Source organism: Strongylocentrotus purpuratus, unplaced genomic scaffold, assembly GCF_000002235.5.
Source record: "Strongylocentrotus purpuratus isolate Spur 01 unplaced genomic scaffold, Spur_5.0 spur5_scaffold_12, whole genome shotgun sequence".
Lineage (NCBI taxonomy): Eukaryota > Metazoa > Echinodermata > Echinoidea > Camarodonta > Strongylocentrotidae > Strongylocentrotus > Strongylocentrotus purpuratus.
This window is the reverse complement of record NW_022145597.1, coordinates 24,661,275-24,685,525: the sequence shown is the minus strand read 5'-3', so window position 1 is coordinate 24,685,525 and position 24,251 is coordinate 24,661,275. Positions and strand designations below refer to the sequence as shown.

Here is a 24,251-nt window from a genome sequence, read left to right as displayed (position 1 = left end):
ACAACTTCTTTTTCTTTATTTCCACACCACCAGAAATACAACAGGTAAAACATCACATGACGCATTAATCGTCAAACCACCAAAGAGGGCGCAGTATGGAAAATACCATAGCGCATTGAGAAAGAATTCCGAGACGAAGCTCCGAATAGTTCCCTCACACATATAGGCCCGAATTCACAAAGCAAGGTTTGAGCTCAGACCAAGGTTTGAGCTCAAACCTCCTTTTGTTTCGCCAAACCTCCTTTTGTTCTTTACAAACCAGGTTTGTAAAAAACGCGTAAAACGCGTCATATGACGTACGAAAACGAAGGTTTGTCGACAAACCTCCTTTGTGAATTCGGGCCCTTATCTATATAGGAGGGAATTGTTTCGAGCTCCATGAAATGAATGACCAATCAGGAAAAACTTCCGGTGACGTAACTATCTCTCTCAACGAGCCACGGAAGAGTTGGCAAACTCGGTTCTATGCAGTTAGACACACTATAGCACATGCTGTGATGTTGGGAAAGCACGTTATGCCCGTCGCACACGATGCGTCGTTTCCATGACGTAGGGCTGCGTCAGGAATGGTCTTTGACGCACCATGCTAGAAAGAGATCGTACAAAAAGTGAATGCAAAATCAAAAGTGCAGTCATAACTTCGAATTACAGCCGAATACGCTGGTCTAAGATGCCTTTTAAGGCTCTCTTAGCGTAGGCAGTACGGTGATCAAAATGATGCATTGTGGGCAACGGGCACAACACGACAACATCATTGCATCCGACTTTGTCCACAAAATGAGATTTGTGTGAAGCAGGCTTTGTTTCTAATTACGGAACACCTACCGGTCGGTTAACTGATAACATGAATCAAGATATAACCTTTTACTGATAAAATCTGATTTTATTGCACGGTGCTGCACTAATCACATAATATCACGATAAGCAGGAACATTTACGAGAACTAGGTACACAAAATGTTTAACATTTCCCTTTTTAAGTGTTATGGAAATAATTCCCTGTGCCACAATGTATTTCGCATGACAGTCATAGCTATATCATGAGTTTTCTAGATTATTTGAATGTATCCAGGGCAAAATGAATCTATGATATGCCTACATGATTGTGTTAAAAGGGACAGGAAGTGAATTATTTCCAGCAAGTCTTTCGTGCTGCAGAAAGCCATCATTCTGTTAATTAATGAATGTTTTTGTGTCGATTGGCATGCGTGGCAAACGAGCTACTGTGCCAATTGGCACTGGTGGCACAAGGAAGGTTAATACTACATTACTCCCAAAATCCATGAAGAATTGTTGTGAGAAATCTGATCATTCGTTCATAGAACCGTCCTAAGTAGGCCTACACATGAATTAAGTTTGCCGACTCGTCTCATTGTAGCGCGTATTTATAATGATACATGCCTGTAAATTAGCTGTAATTTTATACTTTAGACAGTTTGGTGAAGCAATGACTTTAAAGGCCGGTTCAGATATGACGCGGTGCCGATGGTGATTTTATTTTCTTGAGGATATACATTAAGATGCTTGCCTTTCTCCAACCATGTGGCAAAAACAATAAGTGTCCATATATCTGAAAACGATTCTCTTAAGTTTCTTTGGATGAATTTATATGCACGATGCCACATAACAAATAAACAAATATATGTGTGTAAAACTATCTTTGAAGCCTACTTGCGATTTAATCAAAATTCCTCTACAGACTGCTGATAGTAAAAACGAAAGCCGAAAATGTTTGTACTTTTTCAGATTGATATGACACTGACATTTATTAAACACAAAGCAAATTGACTGAAATTAATCATTAACATTTATTAGTATTGAAGAAGAAAAAAAAAAAAGATTTTCACGTTCATTCCATTCTGCACGACAATATCTTGGATCACCACCTCGGCACTCACAAGAAAAAAGGAAATTGTGTTTTTCTTTCCCCGCGAAGCACGGCAATGTTTTAGAAATCATAGATCTTTTGTAGTGTCGTTTTCTTACTTATTGCAATATAGTATGTATGTTTGTTTAGCCAATGCAGATAATGTATATATGGTTGTTTAAAATGCCTAAGTATGCGTTTTCTTTTACATGTTTCTCTTCCAATCTAAACGCGAACACTGACTGCAAATGAACTTGATTCTATATGTGATGAATAAAAATTTTTTTAAATCGGAAATCACTGTATAAGCGGAAGCTGCATTAACATGCTGCAAATACATGTATATTGAGTAAAAATGTCCGAAACTTTAAACTTATGACACAATAACTATAACATTACACCACGCATGAACAGTGGATTACGCAATCTAAAAAATCTATTGAATTGATGATGAGATCGAAATCAAAATAATTAATAATCGAACACCTGCCCTTCTTCGTTGCAACGAGCCAATAATTTTACTGATCGAACAAACAGGACTGATTCGTATAATGATTGCACGATTCGATATCAATGATAAAAATACAAGAATGATATGACTTTGATAAATCTTTATAAATATAATAAGAATAATTCTAAGACAGACATAGATCGCCAGTCTACAACTATATATACATATTTTGAAGGAGTGAGACAGAAAAATAATGAAACTTGACTATGAAATACGGGGCTTTCCACACAAGCGCGCGTGGATCCGAAATCGTCAACAGGTGTTGTGTACGCGGCGTTTCTACGAATACGCACAGTTGCTGCGCGAGAGTGGTGCACGACCAAAGTGTGCGCGTCTTGCACAGTGGTGGGTTTCGATGTAAGAAATGAGCACCACTCTGGATTTTGGATACGGCCAGTTTCCTGCGGCGATCGTGTGAGCAGCCCATGTCTGGGATGTGTTCTAATCGCTAAGCAGATAATCCAACACACAACGGTCACTACACAGGGAGAGTGTGACGTCTGGCGCTGTCCTGTCGCTGGTGGCAGCCAACCAGAAGTACTTCGCTCGTTGCATGCACTCAGGATCACCGTCACACATTGTCAGCAGCTCGGCTTTGTAAATTTCGTCACACAGTTTTGTTGGAATTTCATAAGATGCACTCTGTAGGGAAAGAAAAGGATATTATGAGCGATCAAGTCTGAATTTATATTTTTCATGCAAAAGCGCGCATGAATATATGCTTAAGTGATTTAATTATCGTTAAAAAAACAGTCAGAATACAAACCATAATAATTATATGTATGATTTCTGTTGTTGGTTAGGCAAAGTAATGGACCTATCGGAGCTTCTTTCTCCTTTCAAATCAAGAATTCAAGCAGCAAATGGTAAAATCTCTCTATTTCAATGTTTTGGTTTGCTACCCCCTATGTTATAACGTGTTTTACAAAATCGAAATATTAACTCTCTTAATTAACTCTCTATTTTGCACATTTTGTTTTAGAAAGGGAATGTATTTTTTAAAGAAGATCTCCGGGTTATAGTTCTTTTTTTTTCTTTTCTGGCGTCCATGTGACTCTCTTCAAATTTACATTTGTTTTGTATTTGGCTGACCAAATAGAGTGCCCAAGAATCGAAGGATTTGATCAGTTTAGCGTCGCTTTGACGGTGTGAAAGAGATAATTATTAGCCAAGAACCAACAACTTCGACAAAACTTACACAGGTGTAGCAAATTTGATGCCTGTTACAAGGGCGGCTGAACGCTTGCTGGTAGCCGTTGGCACCCAGTCCTCTGAAACCTTCAATGACGCTGCAATCATCCACTAGGTAGTTAAGAATAGGGCATACTTTTGCTTCGGCGGCTGGTGAAAAAGACAAGTCGATGTAATAATGGTGGTTTAGTTGAGAATAGATGAACAATAAATTTTGATTTAAAAAATATTATTTATCAATCTTGAGATCAGATTAGTTGAACATTTCTTGAAAGCCCTCTCTACCTGAATACACATAGGCCAGGAATAGAGCCATGATTCTGTATAACAGGGGGGGGGGGGGTTAATCCCAGAAAAGTCAGACAGACAAGCAAAACAGTCAGAACATCAAAACGTTTGCAATGACCTTTCGGAGCCTCTAAAAGTTTAAACCGTCGTAAACCCACTATAAGGTGGCGGGGCACTTTTTGCGTAGGTAAATTTTACAAGATTGGTTTTGTAAAGGGGCACTGGCTCAGTTGTGCCCCAACCCCTATTACATTGGCCACTGCCGTACACTGTGAGGAAATCTGGTATTCATGTGTGCTATTATTGTGTAGAGCGCTTAGAGACTTCTGCATAGGAAGTATAAAGCAGGGCTCCCACTTAGCCGAGTTGGGGCCTCGAGTTGTGGCGAGCTGGCTCGATCTTATGGCAAGCAATTTTATCATTAAAACATATTTCTTGATATCAAGAATTCAATTCTTGATATCACGAAATCGAATTCCTGATACCACGAAATCGAGTTTTGATATCACGAATTACCATTGCTTTACAACATAAAAATATTTCTTGATAACAAGAATTGATTTCTTGATATCAATTAATAATAAAACGGCTTGCCATAAGATCGCGCCAGCTCGCCACAACTCGAGGCTCCAACTCGGCTAAGTGGGAGCCCTGCTTTAGGCGCTATATAAGCAAGGATAATTATTATTATTATTATTATTATTTCCCTCACATTTCCTTACCGAATGATCACAAGCGGTAGATTCTCGCCTCATTAATAATAGGTATACAGTTATAATTTAGTTATCAAGGGTAATCCAACCCTAGTAATAAGAATGAAAGCAGAAAAATCAGAGAAACGAAATGGTGAAAGTTTGAAATATGAGATTAATACAGCTATGCGAATCTCAAATTCGAAACTTTGAGAGTAGATTGTGACGTATACAAAAATATCCATAATTTTCTTTTTCCCCCAAAGTACCTTCACCTTCGGGGAATGCTAAAAACATATTAGGATGGTATATCATTACAGGTCCTCTATAATAGAAAATACCATCCCGAATCAAACACATTTAAAAATTGACATTTTAGTCATGTTGTGTTTTAGAACAAATGTCATTACAGTGACTTTACCGATTCACCCAATTTGAATTTCCCATAACTTTCTTTATTTTTGTCAGATTTTGTTTGAACTTTCACCATTCCGTTTCACCAACTTTTTGCTTTCTTTTAGATTTTTTTTGCTATCAAGTTAGGATTTCTCTTTAATATTTCTATCAATATAACGACCATTGTGTTGAAGAAAACAAAATGAAAGTACGTGTTGCCTTATATATACAATGTGTTAATATCCACAATTGCATACGAGCACATGCTAACTGTCAACAGATGCTAAAGAAGGCTAATTAGAATGGTCAGTCTAAATGTATTTGATACGATTTTAATTTTGTTTCCTTTACAAAACGTACGACGAATCCTTATATATGGCCTTTAAAGGCTTATGTACTAACACTAACGCTTATGTCGCAAACACTTTCGAGAAATCAACTCGAGGTCAATTTCAATACCTTAGTGTACATCCCATAATAATCATGTTCGGGTTACGTAATACGTCATTGTAATGTTCACACATTTCATAGGTGATATACGAGGAGCCCATTGATTTTTTTCGAAAGCCTGTGCAATCGTGGTATAAATCTATGAAATAGAATACCGAAGTGTGACGTCATATTAGTCAAATGTTGTCATAAACAATGGCTTGGTGATCACACAAAGCGAAGAACAATGAATTTGCCCTGCTCCAGTCCGTTGCTGAATGATGTCGCGGTGAACCTCATGCGAGGGTTCTTTCGTTTGGAACAAGTATTTTGGACGACGAGCGAATATGACGTAAGCACTTTGGTACTCTATTAGTTCACGGTAAACTACACGGTGAAAGTTTCAGACCATACGGGCATCAAGCCTACAGAATATTTATTTTCTTATAACCTAACTTTAGGCTAAATGGTTAGATATAGGATTAGGATTTACATGGAACGATTTCCTTGATGGCGTTGATGAGCTCCTCATCACTCAGCAGATCCTCGTTCAGCTCCATGATCGACGATGACGACGTATCGACGTCCTGATCGACGAAACTACTTGGCCCGTCTTCCATGATCTCGTCGATGACTTCGTCAGGTATCGAGCTCGATTCGTCTGTGATTGGTCGCTCGTTAAAGTATCCATCGGAACTTTCAGCTTCCTCGTCATCATCGTCATTATCATCGCCCTCGTCGATTTCCTCCTCCTCGATCTCTTTCATGATTTTTGATGAAAGTTCGTCGACCTGGTCCCGAATCTCCCCCATCAGATTATTCAGCAGATTGTCTTTATTTTAATTGGAAAAAAAAATGATGATAATAATGATGATGATTAGATAACTGTTTTATTGAAATTGATTTACCAGTAACAACGTAACCGACCAAAGTGCTGACAGCCTTCCAGCCAGCCGCCCTTTTTGTGGATGAGCACTTGCATGGTAATCCAATCACTCGACTTTCGTTTCCTATAGCCACTTAACACCTGGATGGAGGGCAGGAATGTAGATAAAATGCCTTACTCAATGACGTATGTGCCATGCCGGGGATTGAACCCAGGACCTTTTCATTCCCAGTCGAGTGATTAGACCACTCGACCACAACACCAAAATTGAATTATTAAAAGAGAAGATCAGAATTATCCGATTACTTCACCAGAATAAAGAAAATGTTGACGTTTAGGAAATATATCAAACCGTTGTAAATATGAATTTCTCTGATGTATAAGTTATAAATTGCCGGATTTATTTTGATGAAAGAGCAGAGGATAAGAATCTACTATAATGCGTATTTAATTCATTTTTGACGAAATCTTTGAAGTTTGAATATTTCTACGGTGCTACGATACTTGACACTGATCAAATGTAAATCTTCAAAGCAAATTCGATGCGGAGTGCCCCAAGGGTCCATATTGGGTCCTTTACTTTTCTTGGTTTATATAAACGACATCATTACTTCTTCTAAACTCTTACAATTTATTCTTTTTGCAGACGACACCAGTGTGTTCATGTCTGGAATTAATATGAACATGTTATTAGATACATTTACTGTCGAATTATATATTGAATGATTGGCTGTTAAATAATAAATTAGTTATAAATATTGATAAAACTCAATTCATGTTATTTACAAAAAGAAAAGTTGAAGATGATAATTTAATTATTCATTTTAATGGACAAGCTATAAAAAGGGAGTTGGTATTATTTATCGATTAAGACTCTTCCCATGGTATATTTTGATTATGTTGTATTATGCTTTGATAATTCCACAAATTAATTATTGTAATATGACATGGTCAAGTGGTTCTGATTATTTTATGACGAAATTAAATGTATTTCAAAAGAAGGCTGTTAGAATAATTTACGAAGCCCCGTTCAATGCCCACACTTTGCCACTTTTCAACAATTAAAGCTTTTAAATGTTTATGATATAAAAAATGTTTATATTGCTATATTTATGTTGATGTGTTCTAAGGGTTTACTGCCAAAGTCCATGTCAGGTAAATTTACATTCAATCATGAAATACATTCTCATGAAACTCGTAATGCTGGTAATTTTCATTTTCCTAAAATCTGTACAAATTTTTCCAAAAATACAATTTTTTTCAGAGGGCCAGTTTTATGAAAAAATATCCCAATTAATATGAAAAACTCTAATTCAATTAATATTTTTAAACCATCGTATAAATTCTATCTTTTATCATTGTATTCAATCTCAATAAATCACGTCACGCTTCAGTTAATGCACTTTGTAATGTATTCCCCCTCCCCTCCTTTTACCCCTTTTGTATTGGTGTTTAGGTTTTCCATGCTTTTCTTTTCTCAACAATACAGTGTATATTTTTTAAGGGGTTGACGTTCATAAGGCTAATTGCCCTTTTTGTTAACCCCACATTCCCATAAAATTTTGTTTGCTCCTTCCCTTTGTATTGTTCTTGTTTTCGATCTTTATCTGTATATCATGTTTGTACGTTTGAATGTTGTTTTTTTATGCAGAATAAAATAAATGAAATGAAAGGAAATATTCTCGGGTTATTCTATTATCATAATGAATTCCTATTATTGCGTAACGTCATGACAAATAGAAAATTTCAACTCACAGAAAACATTATCATTATTTATTTTTTACAAACCTTCATCATCAGTGATTGATTCCTCCTCCTCAGAATCCCCTGCCTCCATAATGGATGATTCCATGGACGTATCAGGTTCAGCGTCCTCGGTCCCGATCATAGACTCTACCAATTTCTTTCTTAGGGTATCTTGTACTATTCTGTAGATGATGTCTTTGAGTGTTTCTTCTTTTTCTTCTTCCGTTAATGGTCCTACCAACAAAAATCAGACGTTGTACATGTTAGCAACTATCAACCTAGATCTATGTTTACATGAATATCATAATGAGACGAGATTTTGCAAGCACAAACCCTTGCCAGTCGTTACATGAAATACTCCTGACACACCAGACACACCAACGAGACCGACACCAAACCGACGATAGAACGAACCAACAACTATATTGCCCATATTGGCCAAAATTAAATGGGTAAGGGATCGGGTTTGAGTCGGTTACACGTTGTGACTGAGGTATTCGAGAGAATCTTAATTTGAACACTTTGTAGCCTGTACCTGTATGGTAACTCCTTTTGAACCAACCAGAGACTGAACAAAATTGACCAGGCTCATGACTTAATGACTTCGTGTTTGTATATCAAATAGAGTTAGTGCCTGCATACTGCCTAGGGGCTGCATATTCATCTGCAATATTATTGAAGAGGGATATGCTTTTTAGTATTGGATTACGTATACGAGATGCAACCGACCTGCTTCGCTGAACTCAGATGCCTCGTCGTCTTGTAGGAGACTAGTCAGATCTGACGTATCATCAAAGTCGGGCAGTGATTCGCTGCTTTCTGCATCCTCCTCCTCCGCGTAGCCTTCTTTCAGGATCCCCTCCGCTTCGGCCAACGCCTCCAGCCCCGCCTCGCTCACGAAAAAGTCATCGGCTTCGATTTCAATGTCGGAGCTCTGGGAGTCCTCGTCGAAGGTTTCTTTGGAGGCCGACGATGCGCTGAAGATCGGCAGATCAAGCTCTTGGGGTTCGTAGACTGCGGCTTCGTCTTCTGACGATCCCACGGAACTACTCGAATCAAAGATGGCGGCTGTATGGAGAAGAAAGCAATGAAAGTACAACATGAAAGAATGAGAAAGATTCATTTCGGGTAACGATTTAGTTTCTCGTAAGAGATTGATGGATGACTTGGGCTGAAAGTCATTTGTCAACCTGACAGAAGAACGGTTTAATTTACGAGTGCGAATGCAACAAAACCCATCTAACCTTATCATCCTGCAAACATCATTTATCTACGTTAATTTCTCTCTATGATATTATGGTATCAGAGCTACATACAAGTCAGTGTCTATGTTAATTGCATCATAAATCACTGATACCGAATTTGGTCGAATTACCAATTATTGTGTGCACTGGTCTATCACGCAGCGAACCAGGTGTCCCATCGTATAATACTCGAGCTATTAACAGCGTTTGAAAACTGTGTTTAATACAAATACTGATTCTGGCCTCAGGAATGAGCTAGTCAAGTAGTGCACACAATATTATACATGCTTACGGCATCCAATTTGATATGTCATTGTCTTCTTTATTATAATCATTTACCAACGGCATACATAATTAATTGACATGCTTTAATAAAGGGGCAGTGATTCATCACAGACAGAGAGAGAGAGAGAGAGAGAGATAGAAACAAAAACGATCGATAACTTCAGTTCAGATTCATAATTAGCCCATTAACAAAGAGGTGCCAAGAGGACTTCTAATGAAAAGTCAATTAATTGCCAACGTAATCAAGCTCGTAGATAGAGATACCACGTATTTTCGTTCAATTAAGGCCGTGGTGAATAATTATTTTCTGATCGGGTAAGGAAAGCGTACTCTCTATTGATCTGGCAGTACGGAGAGATTACCAAGACTAATAAATAAATAAATAAATTACCATTTTAATGTATAATGCCATTATAATGAGGTCGTAAAGTGGGCCCACATCTAATCATCTCGTTAGACCAATTTACAAAGCAAACGTTTATATTCACCGCTCTTAGCAGAATGCTTTTGATGAGGAAAGGAAACATATTTATCACGCGACGGCTGATTTTTTAGTACTCTACGGATGCTATTAATTCCCTACTTAATGACATATTTGTGCAGCAGTATACCATGATTATCATTGTCAAGGTTGTTAAACTTGCTTAACGTAAAGGGAAACTGCATGTTCATCTTAAAAAATGGAAACCATAGTGTAGTTTAAAAGGTCGTACTCATTTTCCTTATCCTTCATCCACTTATGTTCACATTCACGATTCTAACGTTTTTACTATTATAATATGGAAGTTATAAAATTTGTAGAACGCCTATGAATATATATTTTTTTTATTTCCTTGTTGACATGAAGAAGCAATAAAAGTTTGAAATATAAAGAAAACAGATCGTTAGAGTCTTGTTATTCTTCAACAAGACATCAATATATTTGACCCTATTATTATCTTTAATCAAGAAAGTTACCATGGAAGATGACAACTAGACCCAGTGTGTTCTGAACAACAGATTATTGGGCTTATTGGAGATGTCATGATATGCTTTTGAAGTTAACAACTATATGCATTTTACATTGTTCAGTCGTTTTTTAATCATTTGATTAAACAAAATGGTGTTATTGATTTTATGATATAATTATTATGTTCTAAACGAATGAGCCGAAAATATTCGTCTTCTAGTGCCTTAATTATAGAATAGCCGACCGAATCCTGCTTTGAGGGGTTTATAAAGATGTACATGTATGTATTTCTACATTTAAGGTGTTTTTTCCCTTAAGTAAAGGCAACACTTGATAGTACATTGTTTTTGTTTTAAAAAAAAGAAAGGGGCAGTAGATAAACCAGCAGCTTTTCGTGAATGGTTGCTCTGATCAAAACACCTGCGTTTCGTACAGAATTGGCTCATGTTTTGTCAGGATTATTCTCATCGTTTTTTTCTTAACAATTACCAATATGTCCACTGTTTGCTGAAATAACATACGAGATTCAAATTTCAAAAAGGTAACACATAGGTATGTTTCAATTGGATTTTACTCCTTTTAAAAGTACATGCCCTAGGCTATTCATTAATGCAGAAAATGGGGAACGTCATACCAAGATCATCAAAACCCTCTTCCTCATCTTCTTGCTCCTCCATCAGTTTGGCGATGTTCTCTTTCTCATCCTGCTCGAGCAGTTTCTCCGCCATCACGTCCCCAAGAATCTTGTTAAAGAGCTCTCTCTGCCGTTGCTTCTCATACTCCTTATACTCGTCCAAGATCGCCTCGGCAAACGCCACCTCGTTCGTCTCCAGATCTTCAGGCCGTGGATCGTACAGGTCCTCGAGGTCGATCTCGTCCATATTCCCGGCGTCGTCGTCCCACTTCTGGTACGGGACGCCGTTGCCGCCTTCCAGTGACATCGGGATTCCGTTGCCGTACCTCGGGTACTGGCCGAAATCGTCGGTCTCTTCGGCGCCACCGTACACATCCGGAAGATTGCCGCTAGGTTTCCTGGATTTGGCCTGTTCGTATTGCTCTAGGAATTCCAAGGCGTGCAGCAGGTCGGAGTCGGACTCGAGTGCAGAAGGGGGTTCGTTGGGGCTGTACTGTCTGGGAGGCGGGAGTCTGTGACCTCTGAAAGCTTCGACGGGACAGGACGAGAGCGCAAACGCAGCTAGAAGGATCGGTAGGAAGATGAGACGGTTTAAGTAGCGCATCAGTTCCATCTTGCCGAAGGTTATGTACTCAGTTCTGGAAGAAACAAAGAAAAAAACGAAATTATAATGATTTTCCAAAAATCTTCTACAATGAAGAACAAAAATGATCTAAACAATCCAAATCTATTGAATGAACACAGGACGAGGGCGCACACGTACTTAGAAGTATTGGTAGGGACAGAAGATTGTCTAGGAAGTGCATCTGGGCCCTGTTTCATAAAACATGATATCAATAACAAGTTACAAGCTACTGTTATAAGCTACTGAAATCCTGGCATCTGATTGGCTGAGAGCAAATTTGTCATAGAAATTTAGCATTTGTTATAGATAACAAGTTTTATGAAACAGGCCCCAGATCCATCAAATCCAAGATGCTGAAGTTATCTGCTGAGCTCTGGAGGGAGAGGGGGAACCGTTAAGTAAATTATTTGCATTAGTGTTCTACAATAACAAAACAAAAAATTAAAAATTCAGATGATTTAAATGTCGGCGATTTATTGAAGAATTTGTCCCGTTGGTAGGAAAAGAAGGAGGTTCGAGGAACGCAGTAGTTCCTTGATGTCAAAGCTCATGGGGTGAGATCTGAATGAAAATATACAGAAAGAGACAATAGACTTATCTTCGTAGATCTTGTAGGGCCTCTACGATGAAATAGAAAATAACCACCAAGGAATGATCGCATGGCCTTATAGACGATTTTAGTTCTTATTGACTGTGTTGGAAGCCATGGGCGCGATGACATTGTGACGTAATACAATGTCAATTTTGCACGGAAGAGGAAACAGGTACTTCTTTACTTCTTCCAATGAAAAAGAAAGCATTAGCCTATCGACTCTAAGAAAAATAACACATGTGCTGGTAAGTCATAAAATCTTCCCTACCTTCCAAACCTCTCTACCCGCTTCTTTCTTCCCCAGCTCTTTATCTCTGTCTTTAAGTTATCTTTCTCTGTTCTTAAATTGATATTAGATTTTAAGTCTGAAGTGGAATGTAATTCTTCTATCTATTACTGCTTCTTAATATCAAATTTGCGGATTACGTGAGATGTAACTCGTTCAGAGTATGACACCCCGATATATAAAGTGATTTACCTACAAGAACGGTTACAAGGGTGACGTCATAAACATAACTTTCACATGCGCATGATAATGAATGCTAACGATCAAATATGAAAAGGTCTATCGTGTTCTCATTCCTGACAAAAGTAACTACTGTTTTTGTTTTACTAATATAACAATTTTCACGACGCTTCACGTGCATTCAATAGATTCAGAATTTGATCAACCCACTGTTAGCGGTTGTCTTCACAAGACAGTGAAAGTATTAAAAACATTCCGAATATAGCTTTATGTCGAAATGATATTAAAGTGATAAGGAGCAAATATGAACAACAGAGAAAGTGTCTATCGTGTACCCACTCCTGTGAAATTGATTACTTTTTAACAGATAGAACAAATTCCATACCGTGTGTGTGTTCAGTAGATGTAAATGTTGATCCACTCGCTATGCGCGGTTGTATCCACAAGAGTGACGTTAAAAGAGCGTACCATCACATTGGAAAGACACAGTGATGGAATCCGCATATGAATGACTGGGAAGATGTTCGCGATGCACTCACTTTTTTAAACAGTGATTAGTATTAAACCGAGAAGACAAGTTCCACAACGCTCTATGTGTAGAGTCAAGACTATAAACGTTAATCACCTCCGCATGCGCGATTGTATCCACTAGACTGAGCTTTTTAAGAACATACATTTACATGTATATGATGAGTGATGATACTAACATCCCGATCTTAATGGAGAAAAAAAATATCCATCTTGAACGCAGCCATGTGAAAATCGGTCCTTTTTTAACTGACACGCTTTATTGAATACAATAACACGATGAATGGCTTGTAGCTGTCTTGTTTGATGACTGTACATCATGAATAGTAGCGCGCCGTCATGTCAGCGACCGGCGGTCTTGTTCTTTACGGATGCTCTCATTGGCTGATGCGCACAGGGTCACGTGACCTACGCCAATTACGCCGCGAGCGTCGAGACAATGTAATGACGAATGCTTAAAAATAGTGACCAAGCTATGAACCTTCTGGCAAGATTGTGATGTTGTTGTTTTTTTCTTCATCTACGGGGTTGTTATTAAAGTTTACGTTTCCATTGACGTGTGACCCCCCCCCCCCCGCCCCCTCCACCAACCACGAAATAATAAATGAATAATAATAATAATAACAATTTTTTTTTTTTAGTGAAAGAAGATTGATAGTTCTTTTAAGATATCCTATGCAGGAAAAGTAAGGCTTTACCCTTTTCAAAATTTTACATTTCGGGATTTTAACCATTTGCTCTTCTGATTTCCCAGAAAAATCATCGTCGTGTGAAAGTTATTAAGTACATGATGAAGCTCAATCAGTGCTTATTCGGAGTGTTACGTAACCATTAAAGGGAAACGTGACTTCCGGAAGCGTTCAATGGAATGATTGGGACGTAATTGATTGAAGACAAGTATTCGTAAAGAGGAGGGACTAAAGAAATTCTTAATTTCCTGGTTTGTGTTTGTTTGTTGTTGTTGTTGTTGTCGTTGTTATTGTTGTTATTGTTGTGTGTGTATTTTGTTTTTTTGGGGGAGGGGGGGGGGGTGAGGGGGTCCTGTTTTAATTTTGTGTGCATCAAATCCACTCCACTCCTCTGCTAAAAGAGTCAAATAAATTGTAATACATTGGGAAGCCATTCACAGGTAAGCATTGCTAAGGAAGGTCAAATTAAATATTTAATTAAATCCGCCCTCGTTGATCCTCGATGAATCCATCCAAATTAAACTGTTTGGATGGTCAGAGAACATTGAAATTGGTTGGTTCCATATTAGCTCCCACGCATTTACTTCCGACTTTAGCTGTTGCCATTTTTATGGGTCATTGTCGCTATGATAATGAATTACTTTTTGTTAAAGTAATTTTTTCCTACTTTGACTAATTGCCTCTAAAATGGTAAGGAATTCTTTAAGGTATCCTCTCCGTGAGCTTGGTATTAGAAATTATGGTTGATATTAGAGAGAAAATAGCAAATACTTAATAGATATGCATAATATTCTATGGGCTGTGCAGCAATGGCGATTTTTGTTAGGGGACAGAAATGTTATGAAAATCATATTCACTGGGAAGCTAAGTGCATGTTGTGTACATATGGTTACGTTGTCAAAATGGAGTCTGCTAGCTCGATTCTAATTTTGATTTTTGTTTTTGTTTTGTTGATTGTTTTTATCTTGCATTGCTTATCACTCAGATGAAATACAATTTCTACCAAACCGTTTTGCAGAAATAATTTTTCTTTATTTCCTTCAATGTCAGTTTCGTTTGAATCTGTCAGAATTCATTTCAGCATTACCAAAAGCTGAGTTTTACTCTGTAAATAAAGACATTTCTTTTCAACAGTTATATTATTAAACATTATAATACTATTATGTACCATACAAGGCTAAAGGACGATCCTACTCAGTCAAGAGCTCAAACACCCCGTCAAACACACTTAGATGGATTTTAATATTACATTTCTTTGCATCCTTTCCGTACGGCAATCAATATCTTTAACTTCTCTTAACATTTTATAAAGGAGAGCCCTTTTCGTTTAACCCGTCCTCTTGAAATCGTTAATAAGCCGATGATGCAAAGACGGTAAGAAGCCGAATATTGAGGAAGGTACTTTGTGCCTTCGGGTAATTTTCTAACCCCAAAACAGAAACAGGGTCAATACATATTCAAGGACCATCCAGATTTTTTTCCCGATTATCCCTCCAGTCCCGATATTAAGAGCAAAATAGAAATATGACTCCATCTTTATTTACACAAACAAGTAGCATATTTCCATACCGTTACAAGATTCTGTTACAAAATACATGACCCCGAAATGTTACTCATATTAAAAAAGTATGCCTTTAACTATTTTTATTCCCTTCATCCTTCCCTATCCTCTATCTCTTTCTCTCTGTCTCTGTCTGTCTGTCTGTCTGTCTCTCTCTCTCTCTCTCTCTCTCTCTCTCTCTCTCTCACACACACAGACCCCTGTCTCCCCCCCCCTGTCTGTTCGTTTTCTCTCTGTTACTCCCCTCCCTTTCTCTATACATCTCTACCATTCTCCCCTGCCACTGGAAGTCGCATAGGTCGTGTGGTTCCCAATGTGCCCACCATGGCAATGTAAAGTGAAGGGATCCTGTATAATAGATGCCGATCTGTCAACGATCAATAATTGATTAGACTTGTCTGCAGGATCATGGCTCAATTGCCACAGTCACGTACCACCAACGCGATGCACCGGTGGGGGGGGGGGGGGGGGGGCAGATGAGCACCCCTACCTATAATTTGTTGAAGGCGCATCTCTCATATCCTGCTCGTATACAAATCTACCACTACTGAATACTCAACACGACAACGCACATACAAATACGTTAGGCTCGAATGAGGTGGACGCCCCCTTTGCTTTGGAATACTGGATCCGCCATTGTGCACCCTACATCAATTCCTATGTAATTTTTTTTAAATCATCCGCCGATGCATGCAGTTTTCAATATGCTTCATCACCATTCATTGGATCCCAGTTCAGAAGAAAACTAACTGTAACATTTTGAAACAAACCGAAGCAGACCTGAATTATATCCCCCTCAATTACGGGTACTCCTAACGTATTTCCCTCGGCTGCATTTCAAATCAACCTGACAGGTTTTCTTTAGTTATTTCATTTTAATTCTTGCAGCATTCTAACACAGATACCTCATTTAAAATGAATAAAGTAAAGAGCTAGGGAGACGGGAAAGAGAGAAAGAGGAGAGAAAAAAGAAATAAAATGGAGCGTATACACTTTGATTGGGGTATAGGAACACTCAAATAATAAAACAAAAAGGTCTTTTCTTATGAAGTTTTTTACACAAACTATTACATGTCACATGATATGATCCGTTATCTGGTTGAGATGTGAACTCATTGCACAGCTTACTGCTTTTGGTAAGCTAAGATTTACCTAATACAGATCACTTTCAAAGTGTAAATAACCTATATGCCCATTAAGGCTCGTTCAAATTGTGATGCTATAAATCACCGCAAAAAGGGAACAACCGCCTTGCTGTAATTTATGCGCCCATAAAGGTTACATGCACTTAGCTCCGTGTTTTAAGATAGAAAGATAATTCTTATCCAATAAAAATAAATATAGCACATACATATATAATCAAAATACAACTTACATTATTGGTAAGATCCAAAACCATTTTCCCAATGTTTTGTACGAATAAAATTATTTTAGACGTTTTGTAAATAGAACGAAAAACTAGGTCATGAAATAAACAGCAATTCTATTTACTTATTGAACGTGTTAAAACTCCCAATTGATGCACATAATATTATGTCAATAACACGTGTATTTAATACCTAACTTGGCTGCTACTAAGAGTTCATTTCAATGAGGTTTTGAAGTAAAAGGTAGGCTCAAATAAAGTCATTATTTGAAATCAAAAGAAATATGTCTAGATTCCAGTAGGAGGTATAATTCACTTTGTAATTGGTTTTAAAAAGGAAGCTTAAGCTTTAAGATGAAGTTGAGTTCTGGGCATTCGATTGCATTGTGAAAGAAACGTTGTGGAATTGACCAGAAAAGGTTGATCATCTAGCATATAAGTATTGTGTGTACTGCAAGGTTCTGGAATCATCAAAAGGATTAGAAATTTGTCCCAGTCTTGGTGAAGTTACAAGCACTGTACACAGAAAGATGTATATGGGACTACACGAACATGTGGCATAAAATCCGTCCCGATTTGTATGATGTTACATGCCTATTTAGAATATTAAGGCATTTGAATAGCCATGCTTTTCAGGAAACATGTTTTATCTGATGTTCTTCCACACTTGCATCATACAATGATAACGCTCACATATTATTTTTCACCTCTTCCCAGAACTCGACCTTATCTTTATTTGGAAGGCGTCAGGAAGAGATGAAACCCTAAATCATTTGCGTCAAAGTCTTCAACAACATTTATTGTAGGTTTTCTTTTGTGCCATGTGAGCATATTAACATGCTTGTTCGGAGTAGACCGTCGCAAAAAAAAGAAGAAGAAGAAGTGTATTAAAATGAATGACAACTGCGAACTTCGCGCAACAAAGGAATTACTCGTTTTCATTTAGCTATCTGGTACAAAATAAAGAAAAGCAAAGCGGATTACACTTTACGCCATCATGATTGCAAAATGAAAATCCACCATCAACAGTGAACACATATTTCAACTCCTACGTATTCTTGATGATAACAAATTACCTCAAGCGCTGCCATACAAAAATAATTATAGTCAAAATTGAAAATTGAAAAAAAGACATATAATAAATCTGATAATCGTTATTTTAGGGCAAATGTTCTTCAATACGTGTAATGATGTCTTGTGGTAAACTGGACACATCTTTGCACGAATTAATCCGCTGTTCAAAATCCCAAGAGGTGAAGAGAATCGTTACACGAAGCCGTCCAAAGTACGGGTTGTGGGCGAACTTGTACGGTTTCGTGTGACGATGCCCTGCAGATCTGTAACAAGATGAATAGGTCACGTGATGGATTTGCTCAAATGACAGATCGATACTGCGTTGGTATCGACCTGTGATTTAGTGATCACGTGACCTCGTTTTAGTAATCACGTGACCTCTTTTAGATTTAATCGAAATAGGCCTGTATTTATATTTAGCTTTCAAATCTGTCACTAAGAACGAATGAAGGTTGCATGGCATGAAATGACGCACTAAATAACATTTCAAATGTGTGAAAATGTGGTGACGTCGTTGCAATTTGTATTCTAGATTACGTTAAGTTAGAAACACACACTTATACACACGATGACTATTTTTCTGTCTCTCTCTCTCTCTCTCTCTCTCACTGTCTTTCTTTGTCTCTCTCTCTCTCTCTCTCAATGTCTTTCTTTGTCTCTCTCTGTGTCTTTCTCTGTCTCTCTGCCTGTCTCTATCTCTCACTCTATTTGTTTCTTCCTCTCTGTATTCTCCTTCTCTTTCCGAGTGTTCTGTCACTCCCTCTTTCTATACCTCAAGCCTGTCATTGCCTATCTACATTTCTCATTTTCTTCCTTTCTCTTCCAACCTACCGCTCTCTCCGCTTTCTCTTTCCCTCTCTAAAATTGTATCCTTTTGTCTTTCTTTGCAATCTATTCTGTCTCCCCGCTCCTCTCTCTCTCTCTCTCTCTCTCTCTCTCTCTCTCTCTAAAACTGTTTTTCTTTCTTCCTCCCTCATCTTTCCCTTCAACCCCTACCCCCTCTCTCTCTCCCTCTCTCACTCTCACATTCCTTCTCTGTCTCCCTCATTCATCCCCCTTTTCTCTCTCTCTCTCTCTCTCTCTCTCTCTCTCTCTCTCTCTCTCTCTCTCTCTCTCACATTCCCTATGACCCCTTTCCCTCCATCGATACAAATACACATTAGCCACGCTCAATCTCTTCCTGAGGTAATCAAACACATTTACTTTCATCTTATTGATTGAAATAGTGAGTGATTTGGTAAAATCTTAATGACGTATATGAAAATACATATCGACCCCCCAAACGGCTTGGACGTTCGTTTACAAATGCTGCCAAAGTTTCTATTTTGGGGGTGCCATATACGTAGAACGTAGGAAACCAATTGTAACAAAAAATAACGGTCTTTGATAGGAATAATTTCTGAGCACAAACTGATCAATGATGAAAATACTATTTAAGACAACAAACTACTTTTCAAGAAGACCAGTTCAAACATCAGGAAGGTTTCAATAGGGGCGGTCTTGGGGGATTTTTTACGCTTGAGTGGGGAAACTGTAACCAAGGACCTTCACTGGAATACACACTGCCAACTCCTACTGAACAAGGCCAACAAAACCCTTGGGTTGCTGCGGGGAACCCTGTCACCATGCACCAAGGATGTGAAGTCAAGAGCATACACAGCCCTGGTTCGACCGCAGCTAGAGTATGGCGCTGAAGCCTGGAACCCCCACACTTCTGGTGCTGCCGAAGGTCTGGAAAGGGTACAGAAAACAGCTGCTCGTTTTGTCTTCCGCGGCTACTGAAGATCCACGTCAGCTACAGGGCTTGTTTCCCAGCTGGGATGGGATAAACTGCACACACGTCGTCTTCTAGCACAAAGCACCATGCTCTTTAAAATACACCACCAGCTAGTCAACATTTGTCTTCCTCACATCATAACCAAAGCTACATACATCAGCAGAAGAGACCACACACTCAAGCTCTCTGTTCCCGAGGCAACAATCGACTCCTACAAGTACTCATTTTACCCCCGCACCATTCGCATCTGGAATCAACTACCATTCACTGCAGTTACTGCCCCAACAGTTGCTGCTTTCCAGATGACCGCCCTCCCTGTCATCAGAGGGTTGGAACCTCCTGTAGGTTCCAGAATGCTGTAAACCATATAGCAGCATGATTTTTTTTTTCCTTGCACGTCACTATTTTACTGTATAAAGCAATTGTACACCCTTTTGTTGTCTGCATCTTCACCTGCTGTCACAACACATCCCATCCCAGTATAGCTTGGAAAAGCTGCTTCAGGGATTACCTCATCAACTATCAGGTAAGGGGGGGGGGTAATGGTACTACTTATGGTATCTTGGATACAGCGTACAGATTCTCTTACTTTTGAAAAAACATCTTCGAATAGATAATGCCTATTTATTTGTAACCCTGGGTTAGGAGGGAGGTTTGTTTTGCATGATAAAAAAAGGTCCTTACATTTAAGATTTTTCAGACAAGACAACGACGTACTATTATCGAAGGAAACATTCGGTAGCGAACAAGAATTATCGATTTACCCCCCATAAAACCTAAATTGGATCGGGTAAAAGAGCTCCTAAGATTACTTCAAACCGGCGCTTTTATTTCAAAAGTAGAGGTGCTAAAGTGAGCAATTTCCGAAAGGCCTTAGTGTCTTTAATTGGCGTATATTCACGTGTACAGAACTGTTATGTTCTTCCATCCAAATAGAGCCCCGCAGCCCCCGCAGCCCCCGCCCCGGACGCCGAACGAAGGGCTTTAACTTCCCCTTAACAACTACCTTGGGTACTAATTATAATAAAATTCTCTCTGCCTTGCTTTCCCTCCCTGTCTGTCTATCTATCTGTTTCTGGTGTCGTGGTCGAGGTCGAGTGGATACGTCGCCGGACTGTCGATCACAAGGTCCGCGGTTCGAGTCCCGCCTCTGCACTAATGTCCTTTGGCAAGACATTGATATCCATTTGCCACACTCAACCCAGGTGATGTAAATGGGTACCTGGCAGGAATTAATTCCTTTTAATGCTGGAGCGCTGTAATGGCAGCTAGGCTAAAGCCGGGGCAATAATAAATGCGCCTCGGATAGAATTTCTAGATAGACGGCGCTATAGAAATGCCTATTATTATCATTATTATTATTATTCTGTATGTCTCTCCCTCTCTCTCCCTCTCTCTCTCTCTCTCTCTCTCTCTCTCTTTCTCTCGCCTTCTCTCTCTCTTTCTCCCTCTTTCTTTGTGTCTTTCTTTCTTTCTTCTTCTCTCTCTTTCTATATAATATTTCAACGTCTCTCCTTCCTCTCGTTCTTTTTTTCTCTCTCTCTTTCTTTCTTATCCACAGGCTACATCTACTTGGCTCATTCTTGTTCTACCAATTCCACTTACAAGCAGCATGTTTGGACATCAATTTCCTTAATCATACCTCAAAGGTAAAAACACAGTCCGCGAGATAGGTAAATTACTTCAGTCCCCCGTGAATTCCTGTATGTGGGACTGTACAGTAATCTAGAATACCATTTTAATAGCGCTAAGGGCTTCCGGTGCCTGTCAAATGCTAAAATCTGGCCATTTTCTATTACTTAAATGCGTTTTGGATTCCCTGTAGGTTTCCAGGTGCCGATTTATTTTATTTTACTCCTAAGATGCGACAACGTTTCATATTACAAAGTAACACGTTGAGAAATGAAAATGGATATTGGATAGCGTTATAAGAATGAATGTTCTCCATTCACTCTCCGCGCGGACAACTTCTCTATTATTATTTCGTGTATGTAAACATGGGGGAGAGGCCTTGTAGTTATAAATGGAAACTATCAAAAATGACTTTCAGCTCTGATGAAATGTACACATTAATACAATGAAATTAACTGTTTATTTTATTACTGTCGATCCCTTGTAATAAGTAGAGTAGGAAGGAAAGACATACACAGAAATTGAGCTTAAGGGCACTAAAATGCAGTTCCATATAAGTGCAAACACATGCTGTGCTTTTTAGTGAATATTCCATATTTCAAGCAACTTTAAACAAAGTTTCTTTATACATTTTGGTCAACCTCACATTGCATATTACTATGAAATTACTTTATCAGATGCCAGAAGCGTCTCTGGTTCCATGATCCTATCTCAATATTACAACTGTTTGACATGGTCAATCACACTATTGTGAGTTCAATTAAGCAAAACTCCGTGCTGAATAATGCTCTATGTAGGATAGACTATAAATTGAAGAGTTTAATTCCAAAAGGAGCTAAATCCACTTTTGATGAAAATTGAGTTATTGTTATCAAAATATTGTTCACTTAAGTACCCGTCTTTCAACAAAAGTACTTACCTATATTTTGGGAGCATCTATGAACAAATTCATCTTCTAATATCACTTTTCCTTAGACGCCTTTACAAAATCTGGTAAACATTTTTTTTTTCTCAGAAGTTACAAAAATGGATTTAGCTCCTTTTGGAATTAAACTCTGAATATGCACATATGGGGGTAAGGTTTTTTAGATTCAAATGATGATGTTTGCTAAGCTAACAGTTCTAAAGATGGGCCGTGGACTCCTTAATTATGTTTCCACATCTTTTTCCGAATTTTACAACAATTCTTAACCTTCATTTACACGTTCATCATGAAGAAAGTACAAATGTGTTATCAAGTGACTATATTTATAACTTACCTCTATAAAACGCGCTTGACTGTTGAACGAAAATGACCTGTTGGGAGAACACAATGGAGAAAGGGAAAGAAAAGGAGAGAATTGTAATAAATTATCCAAAAAAATCCCGTATACTACATGAAAAATAAATAAATGACAAAACTCCCTGAAAGGTATTTCTTGACTGTTACACACATATAAGTCCATTTAATCCACTTCAAACCAGTTCAATTTCCTGTTGTCGTTGTTGTTGTTGCTACTGGTGATGTTGTTATTGTTAATTGTTCGCTTAATAGTTTGGTTCTTTTTGGGGTCATTTACAATTCTAACTGATTGCGTCACTTTAAAGCCCCTTTAAAGTGTTGGGAGCCCACAAATTTGATGTTAAAATTACACTTAAATTGTATCATAATTTGAAAGAGGACGTCATTTTAAAAACATTAATTGTACAAGGGTTTTCAAAACAAAAGTGTTAAAGTCGAATATTGATGAAAGAATACAAAATGTATGTTTTCTGTGTGCAATAGAAAAACCTAAATTATGTATTTTTTTATCAACATTAGTCTTCAAAAACGTTTTTTCGGGGGAGAATTCTTTGCAGAAATGTGTCCTAAAGTATCAAAATAAATTATACGATATGAGCATCCTACAATAAATGAATATTTCTGATTTCTCTTGGGAAACGTGTGGAGTTTTAAAGTTGATTGCTGGTACTGTGATTGCATCCTGACAGAAACTGCCCGGAAGCAATTAGGAAAAGTTAGCTATGTCGTACTTAAGAACTGATGTGTACCGTGAGATTTGTAATGATCAAAATGATAAGAAAGAGAATCGATAGTTCACAAAGTCATATGAATTGCACTCACAAAAATGGCTGTAATGTGTAAACCAAACTTTTTGTTTAAGCTCTTTCGCGTCATATTGTGGAAACAAGAGCATTTGAAGAGCATCGTCCTCCGGGGGACATTTGTATTACAATTCTATTACGATATTTTTCCAAACTGTAATAGAAAAAATTAGAAAGCTCACACATAATTTCACAAAATGCGCTTGACTTGTTTGGAGAAAAAAATGATAAAAGGGAAAGAAAAGGAGAGAATCGTAAGAAATTATCAATAAAACAGATTTTTTTATTTTGGTGCCACTGTAGCTTTCATGACGTTATTGGCCTAGATTCATAAGAATCTTTTAATACTAATATCACAAAAAATTAAACTAATAGGGTCACACGTTTCATTGCCCCATTTTAACTGAAGCAGAATCCACCATTCTCCTTATAAGGTTGAAGAAAAGAAAAAAGATCTCCTACTGAGCAAAACGGACGGTGTAAAATTGGTGTTAGAATTATCAACATCTGACACAGAAGTGTTTTCCAAGGGTGCCAATGTGTTTGGATAATTATAAACCGACCCTTATCAGTGGTAAGAATTTTTTTAGTACAAAGCCTGGTAATTAACCTTTGTAAACAAGATTATGAGTGTTTGGAGGTATCCACGTCATTAAAAAGGGTCAATTAAATTTGTGAAATTTCACCGTTCTGTGGCTACGTCACAATGGCCAATCCACGAGGACTCTTTTTATTATTA

The 24,251-nt window shown here is 38.1% G+C and overlaps 1 protein-coding gene across 3 annotated transcripts; it reads right to left on the bottom strand.

Annotated features, from left to right (window-relative positions):
• Nucleotides 1-862: 862 nt before the first annotated feature.
• On the bottom strand, nt 863-22,723 carry LOC575264 (FK506-binding protein 5). 3 transcript variants are annotated; one of them, XM_030982205.1, is made up of 7 exons: nt 22,687-22,723; nt 11,118-11,755; nt 8,735-9,073; nt 8,048-8,239; nt 5,867-6,205; nt 3,576-3,718; nt 863-3,019 (listed from the first exon to the last, which is right to left on the bottom strand). In XM_030982205.1, the coding sequence occupies exons 2-7, from the start codon at nt 11,728-11,730 to the stop codon at nt 2,819-2,821; spliced, it is 1,827 nt and encodes a 608-aa protein (XP_030838065.1). In that variant the 5' UTR covers nt 11,731-11,755; nt 22,687-22,723; the 3' UTR covers nt 863-2,818. The 3 variants fall into 3 exon arrangements, with proteins under 3 accessions (XP_030838065.1, XP_030838066.1, XP_030838064.1); XM_030982206.1 differs by lacking the exon at nt 22,687-22,723 and adding an exon at nt 13,186-13,643; XM_030982204.1 differs by lacking the exon at nt 22,687-22,723 and adding an exon at nt 13,191-13,643 and having other exon boundaries at nt 11,118-11,756.
• Between the last annotated feature and the right edge of the window lie 1,528 nt (nt 22,724-24,251).

What these genes read in the sequence shown, in the direction of transcription:
- LOC575264 (XM_030982205.1), bottom strand. Translation starts at nt 11,730, where the DNA reads ATGGAACTGATGCGCTACTTAAACCGTCTCATCTTCCTACCGATCCTT. An exon ending in ATCTGAGTTCAGCGAAGCAG is followed by an intron (nt 8,240 to 8,734) that starts GTCGGTTGCATC and finishes TTTTGTTGGTAG; the next exon opens with GACCATTAACGGAAGAAGAA. An exon ending in ATCAATCACTGATGATGAAG is followed by an intron (nt 6,206 to 8,047) that starts GTTTGTAAAAAA and finishes ATTAAAATAAAG; the next exon opens with ACAATCTGCTGAATAATCTG.